At 38.5% G+C, this 17289-nt stretch overlaps 2 protein-coding genes across 3 annotated transcripts; both read left to right on the top strand.

Annotated features, from left to right (window-relative positions):
- Window positions 1-489: 489 nt before the first annotated feature.
- th (tyrosine hydroxylase) lies at window positions 490-5737 on the top strand. 2 transcript variants are annotated; one of them, XM_030789971.1, is made up of 14 exons: window positions 490-594; window positions 848-928; window positions 1092-1298; window positions 2294-2468; window positions 2565-2653; window positions 2757-2824; window positions 2916-2966; window positions 3464-3609; window positions 3896-4031; window positions 4254-4323; window positions 4415-4471; window positions 4607-4702; window positions 5213-5346; window positions 5578-5737. In XM_030789971.1, the coding sequence occupies exons 1-14, from the start codon at window positions 490-492 to the stop codon at window positions 5735-5737; spliced, it is 1575 nt and encodes a 524-aa protein (XP_030645831.1). The 2 variants fall into 2 exon arrangements, with proteins under 2 accessions (XP_030645831.1, XP_030645832.1); XM_030789972.1 differs by lacking the exon at window positions 848-928 and having other exon boundaries at window positions 490-573; window positions 1095-1298.
- Window positions 5738-9521: 3784 nt separating this feature from the next.
- On the top strand, window positions 9522-14293 carry igf2b (insulin-like growth factor 2b). The gene is made up of 4 exons (XM_030789808.1): window positions 9522-9697; window positions 10536-10686; window positions 12124-12305; window positions 13685-14293. The coding sequence occupies exons 1-4, from the start codon at window positions 9623-9625 to the stop codon at window positions 13919-13921; spliced, it is 645 nt and encodes a 214-aa protein (XP_030645668.1). The 5' UTR covers window positions 9522-9622; the 3' UTR covers window positions 13922-14293.
- Window positions 14294-17289: the final 2996 nt, after the last annotated feature.

Below are 17289 nucleotides of genomic sequence, written 5' to 3'. Positions count from 1 at the left end.
AATAGGCTATCCTGTGCTAATTAAAAACATAATTTATTGCAAGTTTCATTTCAAGTGCTTAAAACAAAGAAACATACATGTACCTAATGCTCTGTAGTTTGTAAATGTTTAACCTTAAAAAGTCTAAACTATCCTACCACACACTGAGGGTAGTTTTATAACATCAGTTTTTGTAACTCTTCATCGCTCAGTGGCTGAAAAAGGACTGTCTTTCGCTTGAGACACACTGGAGGACGTGAGAAAACGAAAAGACGTTGCGTAGCTGTGTTAATAGAATCAAATTAACCATGAATAGGGGCGCGAGAGGTAGGAAGATGTTTGACGACAAAAATGAGGGGGTCTGAGTTTGACGTCAGTAAAGAGAAATGACCCCTATAAATATGGAAGAAAAACATCGTCTGCCTGGAAAAACGATACTCACATTTCAAACGGATCAAGCGACCCACTGTGATTCCAAACAATCCTTTGTACACGATTTAAAAAAAAAAAATGCTAAAGTCTACCAGCTCAACATCATCCACCAAGAGTATCCGCAGGGCAGCGTCCGAACTTGAACGCTCTGATTCTGTGACGGTAAGAAGCAATATTATTACTGTTTCTGAAACTTACATCAACTTTATATAATAGCCTATCGTTTGCAGAGACTAATAACGCTGATTTTTTGAATAGGTTGATTCTGGTTTATTTTGACTTATTCTAGTAAAAAGAAGGCGCTTGAAAACCTGGCATCACCGGTAGAATTACGCACAAGAACGCGCAATAATAGTAGCAGTAAAGTAGAACACACTGTAGAAGTGGCTGTGATAGTAGCTCGAGTTCGAAGTACTAAGTCTAAGCTATACGACAGGTTTACATAGACTGCATTGAAGTTCTTATGCGCTTTTGGAGATGTAAATCGCTACCTTCCAATGTTCACAAGGTAAGCAAGGCTATGATACATACTATAGTTTGGAACGTACAAACTTAACATACCAAGTTAAGCAAGCCTGTGACATATAAAATAGTTGCCATAGACTTTATAGACTCTAACAATAAAAAAAAGTTCATCAAAAGTTGATAAAACTGTGCTACAACATATTTTTCTCTTTGAGCAGTCTCCAAGATTTGTCGGGAGGCGACAGAGTTTGATAGAAGATGCACGGAAGGAGAGGGAAGCGGCGGCAGCAGCAGCGGAGGCAGCGGAGGCCAGTGAGCAAATTGTTTTTGAGGAAGCGGACGGAAAGGCTCTGCTCAATCTGTTTTTCACTTTGAAGAATTCAAAGAGTCCAGCTTTATCACGCACTTTGAAGGTGTTTGAAGTAAGTGAGCTTGGATAATGTGACAAAAATGGTTGGAGCCTTCTGAGAGTTTCTTTTAGTTTAAACATCGCTATTTTAACAGCTGCATAACAAGATATACTTAGTAATAGTAGGCGGCACTGTCTGTTATTGCAGGAGAGGCGACTTTTAAATCGTTTTAGTGTCTACTCACGCGAAAATAACGTAGAGAGGAAGTAGGCACGGGTACAGAAAAGTGCTAGTTACGGTATAGTGTTTGGCGCCTGCAAAAATCCATCGGTCTGAGTTTTATGAAACTATTACATGACAGAAAACAATGCAAGGCAGAAAATTAGATAGCCTACTATGTAAATTTAAGATGAACAGATTGAGAGCATTCATACGACGTTAGCGCAAAGTGCTTTACAAGAAAAATACATCAGAAATACATCATAGAGACAATACAAGAAGACGTTTTATTTTGGTGTTGTTCATGCTGGCAGTAACTTAAATGTAACTTGAATGTGTTCAAGTATCAACCCTTCACGGGTACTAAGTGCAGTCTCGGAAGTACGCAAGCGACCTCTCGATCGTTTGAATTCTCAGCCATTGACAAAAAACAAATACTGATTCAAAATGTGTGTTTTTTTTTAAAAGTATGGGTTAAATTTTATTTTGTCAATAATACACATGCTGTCTCAATCTAAATAAATGAATTTGCCGTTTAAATTTAGATACAATTTGGAGCTTTCAAATGAATTTCTTACAAAACAAACTATTTTTCAGAAGCATCTCTCTTCTGATATTTCATTTACAATTACAAAGACTTATATTTTACGGTGATACTGAAAATTCACGGCACTAAAATTATTAAGATGTGTCAGCTGTCAGTCTTAATTGGATTTTTTTTTTTAATTCCGTAGTATGTCCACTGTAATTGTAGGTTACTTTATACTGAAGCTTAAATGCTGCATTATATAAACAAATCCACAAAGTATGGCTTTACAAATGTTAAGTGCCACTTCTGATTTTAACAGACTTTTGAAGCCAAGCTCAACCATCTTGAAACCAGACCCAGTAGGAAACCCAGGGATGGTCTTGGGGATCTCGATTATTTCGTTCAGTGTGAGTTGCACCTGTCAGATGTCAGCACACTCGTAAGCTCCCTGAAGAGGATTGCAGAAGATGTCAGAACCACTAAAGAAATTAAATGTAAGTCCTTTCTTGTCAGTACACTCTAACTGATATATTCTTACTTGAATGTGGTAGTGTCTGAGGCTTCACCTATTTTTTTCTACGTTGCTTCAGTCCACTGGTTCCCAAAGAGAATTGCAGAATTGGATAAGTGTCATCATCTAGTGACTAAGTTTGATCCCGATTTGGATCAAGATCACCCGGTCAGTAAAACCAATAAAATCCTTCTGTGTTCCTGCATATCGAGACAAGTGAAGACTTTGGAAGGTTCATGTTGTGTTTTTTTTTTTTTTTTGGTGCGTGTAGGGATACACAGACCCGGTGTACAGGGAACGACGAAAGATGATTGGAGAAATTGCCTTCAAATATAAACAGTATGAAAAATATTTTAAGCATTCTGTCTGAATCATTAAATCCAAACACTGTTGAGGCTTATATACCTGATCTGTATTTCTGTCTTATCAGTGGAGAGCCCATCCCCAGAGTGGAATACACTGAGGAAGAGATTGATACTTGGTGAGTATTTTAGAGAACTCTATAGCATCTGTATTACATAAAGATTTTTTAAAAAGGGTATTAGCTCAAGCATTCAAACTGAACTCTGTGTTTCCTAAACTCCCAAAGGTTGTCTCTTCCAATAATGTGATTATTTACGACATGAAAAAAAAAAAACGGATTTGTGAGTCTGCTCCATAGCAACATGCTGTTCTAACTCAATCATTGTATGGCAGAACAAGCTACACAGCTTTTCAGAAACTGGTTAATACAGAAAAAATCTACTTAAGCGAGACCCTGTATTCTATTAACACAGAGCTAGTAGTATTTTTTCCCTGTCGGATCAGGTGAATATCTCTGTCAATCATCTCTCTCTCTCTCTCTCTCTCTCTCTCTCTCCCCTCTCTCTCTCAGTAATGTTTAATATTGTGATAAGTAGCAAACTTGAATGGCTTCATTTTACCTTTATTCTTTCCTGTGGAATTTCATTTGTCTTTGGTGTATTTTTTGTCTGCTAGGAGACAGGTCTACACCACTCTTAGGGACCTGTACAACACCCATGCCTGTAATGAGCATTTAGAGGCTTTCAGACTGTTGGAGAAACACTGTGGCTACAGCCCTGACAACATCCCTCAACTGGAAGATGTATCCTGTTTCCTTAGAGGTACTAAGACTTACCAGTCGTATATCGTAAGGAGTACAAATGAATACAGTCACAGAAAGAATTGTTTTGGACTTAACTTGTTACAACAGTGTTTAAACGGGGTGTTTTTTCTTCATTCATTCAGGAGAAAACATTATAGCCTTCAGCCATAAACTGTCCAATCAAATCTTCTTCTTGTAATGTCTTTATCCATCTGTCTCTCTCTCTCTCTCTCTCTCCCTCTCTCTCTCTCTCTCTCTCCCTCTCTCTCTCTCTCTCCTTCTCTCTCTCTATTTCCTTCAAAAAGAGCGAACAGGATTCCAGGTGCGACCAGTTGCGGGGCTTCTCTCAGCGAGGGACTTTCTGGCTAGTCTGGCATTTCGAGTGTTCCAGTGTACTCAGTATATCCGCCATTCCTCCTCTCCTATGCACTCTCCTGAACCGTAAGAATCCGTCATTACACCTCAATCCATTCTTTATCTTAAATTTGACATATTTTACCAACATTTCATTCTCATTCTACTGGAATGTCTAAATGATTCTGAGGTCAAGTTAGCCAGTATCATTACCATGTACCTTGTAGTACTATGTTAGTGCCATTTGTCAGTTAATATTACATATGTATTTCATTGAATTAACAACAGTGGTGTGTTTTGTTGTTTTAGGGACTGTGTGCATGAACTCCTCGGACATGTTCCTATGCTGGCTGATCGGACATTTGCCCAGTTTTCTCAGGTGATTGGATCATTCATGTATCTGCACCTTTTAAGTAATCTGTTGTTGATAGGCTTGAGGACAAATTGCTAAACAGTTTGTTTTCTTTCAGAGTATTGGACTTGCATCTCTTGGAGCCTCTGAGGAAGATATTGAGAAATTGTCTACAGTTAGTGCATTTCATTACATTTCAAAACAAAACACTTTTTCCTTTTCTAAATATATATTTTTCTTGCCTCTGCCATAATGTTTTTTATATAACATTCCGTGTTTTGTTTTTTTTTGTCATGTTTTTTTTTTCAAGCTTTACTGGTTTACTGTAGAGTTTGGACTGTGTAAACAAGGCGACACAGTGAAAGCCTATGGGGCTGGTCTACTATCCTCCTATGGGGAACTGGTGGTGAGTAGCCAGTTAGACTTAATGATCACTGAACATTGGAACAGAGCTTTGGTGTAAACACATTATTGACGTAAATACAATTTAAGAAACCTTTGAAAGAGGAGTGGTACAAGCATGTTTCAGCTTACTATCTCAAAAATATGAAGGGGTGCTCAATAGCTTTTAAAGCACATGTAATGGGCACAGCTGCAGACCAATGTTTTGGCACACACCACCTAATTTTTAGTATAGTTTCCTGAGCTCAGAGAATTTGCCCTGCAGAGATAGTCAACAGATATTAACTTATCATCAATGACTCATTCAGCTACTACACATGAAAGAATCCCTCAGTAAGGGCTTAGTAAGCAAGTGCTTTATAACTGTCAAATTACCATCTTCACTGCATATTTGAATGCCCGTACTTGATGATTCACTTTTTTACATGCTTTTACACTACAATATCAAGGTAACATTTAACATGGCCACAAGGCTCTGAAATCTGATGGCTCTCAATAATTTTTTCGGCACTAGCATTCCCTCTCAGATGAACCAGACAGACGAGAGTTTAACCCAGAGGTTGTAGCTGTCCAGCCTTACCAAGACCAGACCTATCAACCTGTCTACTTTGTGTCTGAGAGTTTTGCTGATGCCAAAGAGAAACTGAGGTAACAGACCTCATTTGACCCTTTACTGATTTCATACCATGTCACTTACACATTCCATTTGAGGTTTTCATAAATTTAAACATTGCATGAAATAGGGGCACGGTTAACATTTTCATAGCCTTGAAACTATGATATATGAATATACTATTGCTTATCAAATATTGCAAACTAACTGCCTACAAAACCCCTGCATATTCTAATGAGGTCGCGTGTGATTATTTCTCCTATCAGAGTGTATGCGACGAACATCAAGAGACCATTTTCGGTGAGGTTTGATCCATACACTTCCAGCATCGAGGTTTTGGACAATCCTCTGAAGATCCGTGGGGGGCTGGAGACAGTGAAAGATGAGCTTAAGCTTCTCACAGATGCCCTAAACGTGCTTGCGTGATGTTCTGCGACCCTCTGATTGGCCTCCCTTCTCTGCAGTTTGACGTGTGGCATTTTCATTGTCCTGTTGTGCTTCTTTGTACATAAAACTGCCTAAAGTTGTTGCTTTTAAAAAGCTGGGTGGCTATCTTGAAACCTCACATTGGAATTTATTTCCAAAGACCTTAATGGATCACTTTGTGACTGAATTTGTGTCTGTTAGACATATACTTTTTTTTTTCCAGATGGATATTATCCATTGAAATTTAAAATCAAATTATAATTAATGAGTATGTTCAGAATTAAACACTGTATGCGTATTGAAATGATGACCTCTGTATTCATCTATCTCTTTAAAAAAAAAAAGTCAACATATAAGAATCCTCAATCTTTTCCAAATACGAATGTATTAATATATATTTCAAAGGAGTTATAATTTGCATGGAAATAAAAAATGGTGATGTTGTCATTATAATTCTTTAAATAGTGAACATATTTTGATAAAATAAAATAATGATAAAATATATGACAAAGAAAATTGTCCTCAGATATAATGTATAATGTGTTATACATGTTTTTTGCAATGTGATCATGTTTTCTGAATAACTGCCTAAACAATGAATTGTCTTTCAGAGTACACAATCTACATGCTGTAGCTCTCAGTTGCAGTTGGAAACCCCCCCCCCCCCCAAAAAAAACCGTTGTGCTTCTCTCAATGTAGTAATAGAATGAATACATCAGTTTATCTATGCTTGCCTTAATGGCAGTTTAAGTGCTGCTTCTGTAAAAGAATATGACAAAAAAATTAAATGATAAAAACATAGTTCTGTCCTGTGTATGTCTGATTTAACTGTATTTAATACAATTTATTACGCACAAACTCCAACATTAGTATATAATATACCCTGCACACACATGGCAAAAATATTAGTCAATCCTCCACAAACAGTCTCTGACAAAGTAGAACTGAGAATTCTGTCTTTTGACAACTATTTAATAAGAAAATTACACACTGTGAATAAAACAAATACTATCAACACACAAACATGTATAAGAGCAATCACTAAAATCCTGTTTTCAGAATGTGACCTCTGATTTATGAATAAAACAAACTTAAGAAATTGTTCACACATTTGTTACAATTCTCAATATCTGTTAAAGCTCACTTGGTTATTCTGTCACCTAAAGTGTCAAAGAAAAAGGTCACTGCACCAAAGCTTTGGCAGTTTTCCTGTAATCATAAAATTCCTCCTAAGTGCAACGCTGTGTTAAATTGAGCCATTCTGTAATGCTTAATGGGCTTTCCAAAGGACAACAAAGTGTCTTAAAATGACAAGGTCAATTTGTACTGCATTCTAATTCTTACAACAGTGATTTACTTGTATTTGAGATTGCTTTTTTCACAAAACAGTAGCTATGTTTTTTTCTCTCTGTCTGTCTATGTTTCTTTCTTTTTTTCTTTCGTTCTTTCTTTCTCTCTTCATTTGAGGGCGGGGACAGTAATATAGCCTACCTTGATAAAATTAAAATATTCATTTCAATAGTCTGCCAGTCTACTAATTTTTGACTTTGTAGATAATTGAAGACATCCGTTAGTGTTAATTTTATGCATTATTTCACACATAATAAGTATACTTCCATTAAATGTTTTGGATATGTAGATTCACAAATCTGTACACCTCTGTGTTACTAATAAGAATATTTGACAGACTGTTTTCATTTTCAGTGAAACTGAACAACAAAAATGACCGTTGAGTTGTATTACACAAATATCCACCAGGTGGCAGTGCGATGTCAAAGATGATGAGGTTTCTTTGCTGTCAGTGTCCTGCAGTTCTGATTCTGATCCCAGGGGAAAACTCTTTTCTTCCAACCGCCTCCATGTACTGTGATCATCCCAATGAGGGTAACATAGGACACATCACAGAACTCAAATATTTTGTCACTGTTTGCTGACCATTCTGCTGCTTTTTCTTTTTATTTCACAGAGTCAAAATTTGTCTGTTAGGAGACCCCTCCATAGAATTTATGTAATAACATCCTTAAATGTATGCTATGTGCAAGAACAACTGTAAGCAAAATGCCGTTAAACAATCTGTCTAAGCAAAAATCTCTCGTTTTATGGGGGCAGTTACATCAGTAAAGGATCTGTATACATGTTATTTGACACATGTGCCGGTAAATTGCCCTGGCTTAAAATATCAGAGCGCCCTGACCTCGGTGCACCCAAGTAATTAAGGCCACAATGCAACTGAATGAATGGAAGAATAAATGATTTATAACATGGTCCCACAATCCCTTTAGAATTTCCCGCTTCCTCTTATTGATCGACAATCTTGGAGCTGGCGGGGGAGACTTAATGTCTTTATAATGGTTCTTCCAGTAACTCTGACCATTGATAATTTATAAGAGCCTTCTCCTCTTCATTCGCAACGTTCTGTTGCCAACGGGGGCGCTAGTTGTCTGTAATATGTGATGGATATTATTTATTCTCTGTCTATCTGTGTACCTACATGTTTCTCTCTCTGTCTATCTGTCTCACTGTCTGTCCATCTCTCTGTGTTTCTGCCTATGTATGTATGTGTGTATGTATGTATGCATGTGTGTATGTATGTATGTATCTGCCTGTCTGTCTGTATGTCTATCTATCTCTTTCTCTATCTATTAGACCGGACTACCTACTCTTGTTTATATAAAATACATTCTTCACCCTCACTACTAGTTGAATGGTTTCCTCCAGTGAGGAAAAGACTCCACAGAATCACATTAGGATACTGACTGTAATGCCTAGTCATTTTCAGGTCTCTTGATTTATTCATTCTGTTTTAGCAGAGTTATGAGACACGAGCATCTCTATCCATTTTTAAAATTATCATTCAGATTTGTATAAATTTAAAGTGTTAATCACATTTTCACCATGCGATTTAAACTTACCTGTGTCATTTTCTGTTTAATTTAGTGGCTTTCAGCTATCCAGGCAGCTAAACCAGTCACACGAACACTGTAGGAGATGATCTTTGTGCAGATACAGTCCTCAGAGGAGGGGAAACAATATCCTAACATGGGGGCAAATAAGTACACTAGGCCAGTAAAATGGAGATGAAGAGTGGTTGATCTTGAGTTTGAGTGTCATATTTGTACTTTGAAAGTCTGACTTCATCCTCAGAAACATTCATGTTCAGCAGAAATATTCAGCAGTGTATGATGCTGAAGGAAGCTATTCTTTGAACAGGGGCACAGGACGCATATTAAAATCCAGAGCAAATCATGTAGACAGAGTACACATGCCTCACGTGCACATGTTGGCCTAGATGTATCAGATGATTAGTAATCTTTTTCACAGCAACAAACAGATAAATAAATGAGAGAGAGAGAGAGAGAGAGAGAGAGAGAGAGAGAGGTCCCTAAAGCTCTACATCAGTGGACAGCCAAAACTGAGTAAAACTACATCAAATCTGTCTCTGATGAAAGGTTATCAAAATATCCATGTCAGATTTTGTGAGGCAAAACTTGCAAGGGAAAGTGGTCGAAAAAATGTAACGTTAACTGTACCAAAAGGTACATTCGACGTCAATGGAGCTTGTTGAAATAAAAGGAAATAGTGGTTAATCGTCTCATGAGCTGACATGACCACCCGAACTCACCCACCCGCACCGTGATGGACCACTTTTCCTTAGAAGCCTCGCTTCAGACATGCGCGAGGCGTTCAGGGTAGGAGGGTGGAGGGGAAGAGGGGGAAAAGGGGCGGGTTTTGGTATATAATACTTCTCTCTGAGAACTTTTGCCTGTCGCCTGCTATTTGGGACAGCTACACACAACATCTCAACAGTTACAACAGCTGGGAAACTACTTCACCTGCAATTTCACTACCAAATACGATCGACTCTTTTTTTAAACAACCACTGACATGGAGGAGCAACAAAAACACGGCTACCACTCTGTTTGCCACACCTGCTTAAGAAAGGAGAGTAGCAGAAATAAGGTAAAAAAAAAAATGGACATACTACTTTGCAGCACATTAGTGCAAGTATAGGAAGCGCGTTTTTGTTTGTTCGTTAGATCATTCAGATTCCTTACAATATTTAATACGGGAGTATTAAGAATAGGTGAACGGCAAGTTAAATTCATATCAGATGGATAGACGGAATTTGTTTATGACACGACTTATGCTCTCTAGTTTTGCACGTGGCATTTATTCTCTACGTTTATGGTCTTTGACAAGCGAATCTCTGTTATAATCTTAAGTGTTTTATCAGTTCGAGGAGAAATTTAGTTAGTGCGTCCCTTCGCTGAACTCGATGTCGTTAAGCAAACCAGCTCGGCACGAGGGGGCGACAACACTGCGGTCAGAATTTTCAGGCTAGAGAATAAGGGCATTAACCTACATGCTGAGTATGGGGATTAAGATAGCTGAGTATTGAGTTTGCTACTTGTTGAACGTTGAGTAAGAAAGAGACAGATGTGATAACATCGCTTTTCGCTCACAACAAGCAATTCCTCTCCTAAGTGCATAAGTCAGATAATGCAAGCGCTGATGGTTGTGGAGGTAGACTACATGTCTTTTCGGCTGCCTGTTTTCTCTACGAAAAACATTATCTCTAACAAGTGATATAAAGTTGAAAACAGTCGTTTATACGACGCAAAACGGTGTCCAAACATGTTTGGTCATTGTTTGGTCGGCTTTTTTTGTTATTACTTGTAGCAGTTTACTGTACACAGACTGATGTAAGATAACATCTATGATATGATAACCATGTAGTGTTATCTCCCATGCTTGAAAATCTGACATAATTAAACATTCACGCACCTTCTCCCTCCAGATCAGAATGATGTCCTCGTCAAGTCGAATGCTGATGTGCGCGCTGGCTTTGACACTGTACATCGTTGATATCGCCTCAGCAGAAACACTTTGTGGTGGAGAGCTAGTGGACGCTCTACAGTTTGTGTGCGAGGATAGAGGCTTCTATTTCAGTATGTTCTTAAACTTCTTTTACCGCTCCACTCCCTTTTTCTGTTTTACCGCTGTGTGTGTATGTTTGTGTGTGAATGGCATACAATGGGATACCGCTGTGGCCGGGCACGCAGGTATTCTTGAGCGCACTTGCAAAGACCAGCTGTGACCGTGGAGACGCCAGCCTTTGCAATTGTGCTGACTGAGCGCATTCTCTGGCTATATCTCCGATTGCATATGAAAGGGACGCACACAGTTAAGGCGCACACTGCTAAATGAGCCACAAAGGGCTGTTTGTTTACTTGCACATTCCGCGAGGCAAAGTAATAGTACCCAAGTGGCATTCCATTCACCTCTCCAGAAATGTTCCCAGGCTACACTCAATTGGAAAAAGTTATTTGTCTCTTAAGTCAAGTATGAGATGAGGCTGCTTTATCAGTGGGGTTTTGCTGAAAATGGTTAACTAGAAATGTTTTTATAGTTGTAACATAAATGTATATGTTTAAAGAACAAATTGGCCCCTGTAGTTATTCCATGTGTTATGTACCAGAATGTAATCTGTAGAAAAAGGCAGCGTGGACCTTTAAATCTTCTTCCCTGGCCTTCAGTCCTAGTGCAGAGAGCAAACAAAAGGTCGATAACATAACATTTTAAATATTTGTCATCTCCCTCCCACCAGCATGGACAAACAGATGGGGCCTTTGTGTTCTTCTGGCCACTGAAGCCTCACTACCCAGAGAGATCATTATCCAATTGGGCCAGCACAGCCCCCCCCCCCCCCCCCCCTCCCGTTTTCACTCATGTTTTCTAACGGACCATCAAATATCGTCTGTTTTCTCATGAGATGCCTAGCGCTGTGAACAGTACAGCTACTACGGATGGAGCTTGTGTTGATTCTTGAGGTCATTTCCTCACTCCTTCTCCTGTCGTCTGTCTCCAGTATCTTTTCTCTCACATGCCTTTGCAACCCCCCCCCCCTTCTTTCTCACACATGCACATACTTTATCTGTGCTGAGCTGGCAAGGGACAAGGTCAAAAGGATATCCGTGATTTTCGCTATTTACTCAGCATAGGCATGGATGTGACCTCCCTCAGGTTCTCAATTCTCTGACCACTGCTACATGGAACATTTATTCAGTTGTGCATGTGTTTGTGAAAAAGACCTCTTAACAACTTAATTAGAAATCATCACTAGATTAGTAAGTGAAAACAAACAAACAAATAAACAGACTCTTATTTTGGCCTCACACTATGAAATGAACCATCATCTCAAGGAAAGTTTTCCTGTCAGTTGTGATTGTCTATAAAAAATATATGCCAACTAAATAGCAAAGTATCGGTTTCAGTATCAGTTGTATTTTATTTCTGTTCAGATTTATATTTTGTCACATGCCAGACATGTTGTGAGACTATGTCCTCTTCATCATGTAACCTTTTTCATTTGTCTCTCTCCACAGGTAGGCCAACAAGCCGAACTAACAATCGGCGCTCACAAAATCGTGGAATTGTAGAGGAGTGTTGTTTTAGAAGTTGTGATCTGATACTTCTGGAGCAGTACTGTGCCAAACCTGCTAAATCGGAAAGGGATGTCTCAGCCACCTCCATGCAAGTCATACCAGTGTTGCCAGCACTAAAACAGGTACATGAGCACCTCTGTGAAAAAAAACAACATCTTTCCACAGTTATCACTCTTTCCATCTAGATCTCTCTGTTTTGTATCTGCTGTACCCACACAAACTTGCATGTGGGATGTTAGAAAATTCTATGTTGTGAAGTGTTTTTTATCTTGAGAAATAGTCAGAAGTAAGCGAGTATTCCAACAAAACTGCTGACAGAGGTGGAAAGTGATACGATTCAAAAGTGCACAGGGATATTTAGGAGAGGTCAACTGATGTTTTTTTCTTTTTTTTTTTCGGGCAGTTCGTTTATGGTACTTAATGTACTCCGGGTGCTTGAATTGGTTTCATCAGAGAGATATCAACATTAAAGTAAAATGCAGAGATTTTCTTAGACATATTACAGATTATATAGTAGACACTAGCATGAATGTAAAACGTTAAGCAGAACTGAGTAGCTTTGAAAGATAGAGCTTTCTTATGTCTCTAGTCTAAGAACAGCCTTGAATATAGTTTTTAAGAAGTCTATGCAGAGCTTCAAAATAAAAACCACCGTCATCCTGTTGACAGCCCCTAAGACACATAGACATATGCGTGCACACACACACACACACACACACACACACATACACACACACACACACACACACACACACACTTGAGCATTGGCAACGATTTTGTCCAGCTGTTCTTAAGGCCTGAGATAGCCATCAAAATGAATGGTAGAGATAAACAGAGCAACATTACCAACACCAAGAGTGTGGTCTCAAGATTACAGGATGAAAACAGACATTCTGAAGAGGCGTTCTTGGCTTATATATCCCACAATTCCCAGGAAAGGAAGCCTCTCAAGTCTCAAACCAGAGTTTGATGAGTTTGTTGGTCAGGAACAGAAGTTTGTGCTTGAGTGTGTTAGGGGCGTGTGCCTAGTGGATATAAATGCTGTATGTTTGAAATCAATTAAAAGGTGCTTGGAGAAGAGGGTCACTGAAAGAATAGTACCAGATCTGCCCATTTTAATTGTGGAGAACAGAAGACATGGAATCTGGCTGTCTTTAGCTCATGACAATTTCAGCCTTGAGTCATTTGACATTTTGTGGTGATTTTATTGTTAAGTCCAGTCCATTTGTAGAACATCTTTCTCAGTGACCCCTACAAATTAACAGGTATTTGTGATTCTTGACAGACTTTAAATTTACAAAAAAAAGATGGAGCTACATGTTGTTCTATTTCTTGATACTTGTCACGCATGTGAACTGCTACTATGAGCTCAACCCATGTCAGGAGGGTCCATCGTAATTAGAACATCTTAAATAGTCATTTTAGTTGATGTTTTGAGTGATGAATACCCTTTACTGATTTAAACTAAAAGATCTTTTTCTCTCCGCTTGGTGTGCCTCAGGATGTCCCGAGAAAACACGTGACCGTCAAGTATTCCAAATACGAAGTGTGGCAACGGAAGGCCGCGCAGAGGCTACGGAGGGGCATCCCATCCATCCTACGGGGCAGGAAGTTCCGGCGACAGGCGGGAAAGATCAGGGCCCAGGAACAAGCAAACCTCCACAGGCCTCTCATTACTCTGCCTAGCAAACTCCCTCCTGTCTTGCTTCCTACAGAAAACTATCTCAGCCACAAGTGAAAATCCAGGATGGTTTTGCACAGACAAAAGATGGAAAAAAAAAAAAAAGACTAGGGGATTATAGCTTTGTCTCTGACGGCATTTCTGTGGCAGTCTTCTACAGCCCCTTTTCTCACCCTGCATACATGCTCACATTCTTCCAGTCTCTGCTCCTGCTACTTCATTCAAAAAAAAAAAAAAACACAAAAGACACAACACAAATGAAATAAGAAGAAAAAAAACCAGTTAACTATTAGGCTGAATGCAATTCAGGTGGATTCTTGGGGAAAAAAAAAAGAAAGAAGATAAGAAGATGAAAGAGATTAATGGATTGGAAGTGTTAAAAGGACACCCAACAGAACGTTTTTTTGTCTTTTTTTTTTTTTTTTTTTTTTTTTTTTTGGAGGACACCAGAACGTGAAGAACAGCTAGCATGAAAGTCACCATTCCACCACACCATTCATGTGAGACAAAAACGTATCTCTCTTTTAGTTCTTTTTCTTATTAGTTTGCACCTCTAACTATAAAGGGACATCCACACTGTAAGGAATTATTTTATAAAATTAGATTCCTGTTCCAGCACCTTTTAATCACAAAACGAAAGCAGAGAAGAGTCTGCGAATTGCACAACGCCACGGATTACGTCAAAGTTCTTGTTAAGTAAATAAAAAAAAAAGGCACTATTTTTTTATGGACAATGAACGTGTAGCTCAAATAAATGTCATGGTGCTAGCTCTGGGAATGGACTCAAAGGAAAGGAGGTTGAAAGGCACGCTTATTTTGGTTGTTTTTTTTTTTTTTCTTTGAATAACTATTAAACTTTCCTGTTTTAGGGAAAGTGAGACTTTAAAAAGAGAAAAAAAAAAAAAGAGTTTATTGGCTGTGGCAGTGTGGAGGGGGATGCTGCTGTGTGCACATGCTTTTTTTTTTTTTTTTTTTTTGGATGTCGCATGGGCTGTGCACACTGTGGCTGCAAGACAGGCCGCACGGTCCTGCACCCAGTGCTGCCATGGCGATTCAGAGAGAGGTAGCAGTGAGGGGAATGACGTTATTGCCTGGACTCAAAGTGCTCTTCCTGTCTGACTTGGCTGTGCAAAACCCCTGCCTTGCACTGCAGGAAGTGAGATTGTAGGACTTGGAACAAGTGGGATGTTTTTATTTTGTAATATGTTTGTTTTCTTTTCATGAAGATACTTCAAGGAAAAAAAAAATGGCAAACCCTGTCAGTTTCTGGTACCGTGACATTCCTATTGTTGCAAACTAGGCATTTTTGTTTTAATTTTCAGATTTTTTTTTTTTATTATTGTAAGGTTATTTTGCAGTTCTGAAGAAAGGCACAAATATCAATTCAAAGGGAAAAAACGCAATAATGTCAACTAACATTTATTTTTAATGTTTATCCGTAGTATTCACATGCTTTTGCCTGAAAACAAATACTTGAATATATATGTGTATATATACATATACATATATATATAATTAGTTTCCAGGGACATCATGTTATATTCTTTTAGTCTGAGCTGTACCTTGCATAATGAGCCGCGCCAAGCTTTTTTGTTTGTTTAAGTACAAATAAGGGCACTGTATTAAGGCATTATTTATTTTGTTATAAAATATATATGAAAATTGGTCCAAATAATATACGTAGCACTGATGCTCAACTGACAGATTTATTTTATATGCTCTCTGTTTTTTTCCCGTTTTACTTGTAATGCTTTTTGTAGATGCTTTGTACCAAAAATATTTCCTTTTTTCCCTTTTGGTATGCCACAGAGCAAATTTCAATCAATATTTTAACAGCAACAGTAGCCTGCATCTCTTAGGCATGTCATCTTAAAAATAGGCACATATTCCGAATATGCTGTTCTCTCTGCATGGCTCTCTGATCTGCCAAATGGATTTCTGATAAAAAAAAAAAAAAAGTTCATGTCTTACGTATATCGCTAGTATGGTGAAACGCCGGTTCAGTGTATGCACTGACTGTACTCAATCCACTGCAGTTTAAGCCACTATTGATCAGTGATGGTGAAGGTGATGGTCTTTGTTTTTTTTCTCTCTCGTGTTTCGTTTTTTTTTTTTGGTTTTGTTTTGTTTTTTTGTTTTTTTTATTTGAAAGTGGATATGTGAGAGCCAGAAAAATAGTGTTGGTAGGTTAGTGCCATGTATGGTTTGCTTTGGGAGGCGGTCTTCGAGGAGGCATTTTCCTGTGACAAATGGCCAGAGAAGACGTTTTTCTAGTCCCTTTTGGAGTGATTGACAGCTGAACAGGTCAGCCCCTTGGTGTGCGACTGCAGGGCATTGAAGTGCTGCTCGCCCATCTATGCCTGAGGTCACACAAAGGGGACCGTTCATTATAAAGAGCATGTCATTGTCTGCCCCCCCCCCCCAGCCCACCCTGTCTCTTTCATCAAAATGCCCCAGATCTTCCAATTGCCTTTAGGTGGGATGGATTCCTCCTCCAGTCCCTGCAACTATATCCATGTACATTTGTCAAAGGGCTACCACAATAAATCATATTTCGAGCAGTTTAAAGAGAGAAAAAAAAAACTCAGGAAATGAAATAGTCTCTGAGAGAGATTACAGATTAAAGATCTGTTTGTGGGGGGATATTCTTATCAGAGTGACAAAGCTGTGTAGAGTGAATGAGAGGGAGGGAAAAAAAAAAAGCACCACACCTAAAATCAACACTTTAATATGTGATTTCTTTACAGATGTCTCTTGAGATGGATTAGTTTCCCGTCAAGGGATGTAGGAAAAAAAAAACAAAAAAACGAGCCAATATCCTCTCTTATGTAAACCCCCCCCCCCCCCCCCCCCACTGAGTTCCTTTACTGCATTGCTATGTATCATGAAGCCTGCACTGCTTCAAAATACCAGGACTGGACCACTCTGCCTCATCTCTCCAATGAACACCTGTGTCTAATTCTCCTTTATCAGTTGTGTAACAAAGCAGTGCAATTTATTATTATTATTATTATTATTATTATTATTATTATTATTATTATTATTATTCGGATATCCCATATTTCTCATGACATTACATTGTTCTTCCTGCTAGGACTGCATCCACTCTTGATTTTTTATTTTTTTTTGAACAAGCTACTTTCATTTCAATGGCGTAGAAGAAAAAACATTCTTTTCGCTGAATATGAAGGGATCCCTTTGCCTTTCAATGGCAACATTTTAGTGTCAGTAGCCCACTCATCCTGTGTGTATTTTATTAATTTAACCTCTGCACGCTAGAACGTCCGAAATGCACAATTCATGTACTTTCATTTTTAATATCAATAAAAACATTTTATCAAATGTCATTTAGTCTTGTAGACATATTGGTGTGTGTGCATGCCTGTGCGTGTCTGGACACATTTTTGTAGGCTCTTTTTTAAGTT

Source organism: Chanos chanos, chromosome 13, assembly GCF_902362185.1.
Source record: "Chanos chanos chromosome 13, fChaCha1.1, whole genome shotgun sequence".
Lineage (NCBI taxonomy): Eukaryota > Metazoa > Chordata > Actinopteri > Gonorynchiformes > Chanidae > Chanos > Chanos chanos.
The sequence above is the reverse complement of the archived record's forward strand: the minus strand, read 5'-3'. Positions and strand labels throughout refer to the sequence as shown.

Bases quoted from the DNA above. Each gene is read 5' to 3' on its own strand.
- th (XM_030789971.1), top strand. From the start codon at position 490: ATGCTAAAGTCTACCAGCTCAACATCATCCACCAAGAGTATCCGCAGG. The intron at 1,299-2,293 runs GTAAGTGAGCTT...TGATTTTAACAG, and splicing joins GCACTTTGAAGGTGTTTGAA to ACTTTTGAAGCCAAGCTCAA. The intron at 4,324-4,414 runs GTGATTGGATCA...GTTTTCTTTCAG, and splicing joins CATTTGCCCAGTTTTCTCAG to AGTATTGGACTTGCATCTCT.
- igf2b (XM_030789808.1), top strand. From the start codon at position 9,623: ATGGAGGAGCAACAAAAACACGGCTACCACTCTGTTTGCCACACCTGC. The intron at 9,698-10,535 runs GTAAAAAAAAAA...TTCTCCCTCCAG, and splicing joins AGGAGAGTAGCAGAAATAAG to ATCAGAATGATGTCCTCGTC. The intron at 10,687-12,123 runs GTATGTTCTTAA...CTCTCTCCACAG, and splicing joins GGATAGAGGCTTCTATTTCA to GTAGGCCAACAAGCCGAACT.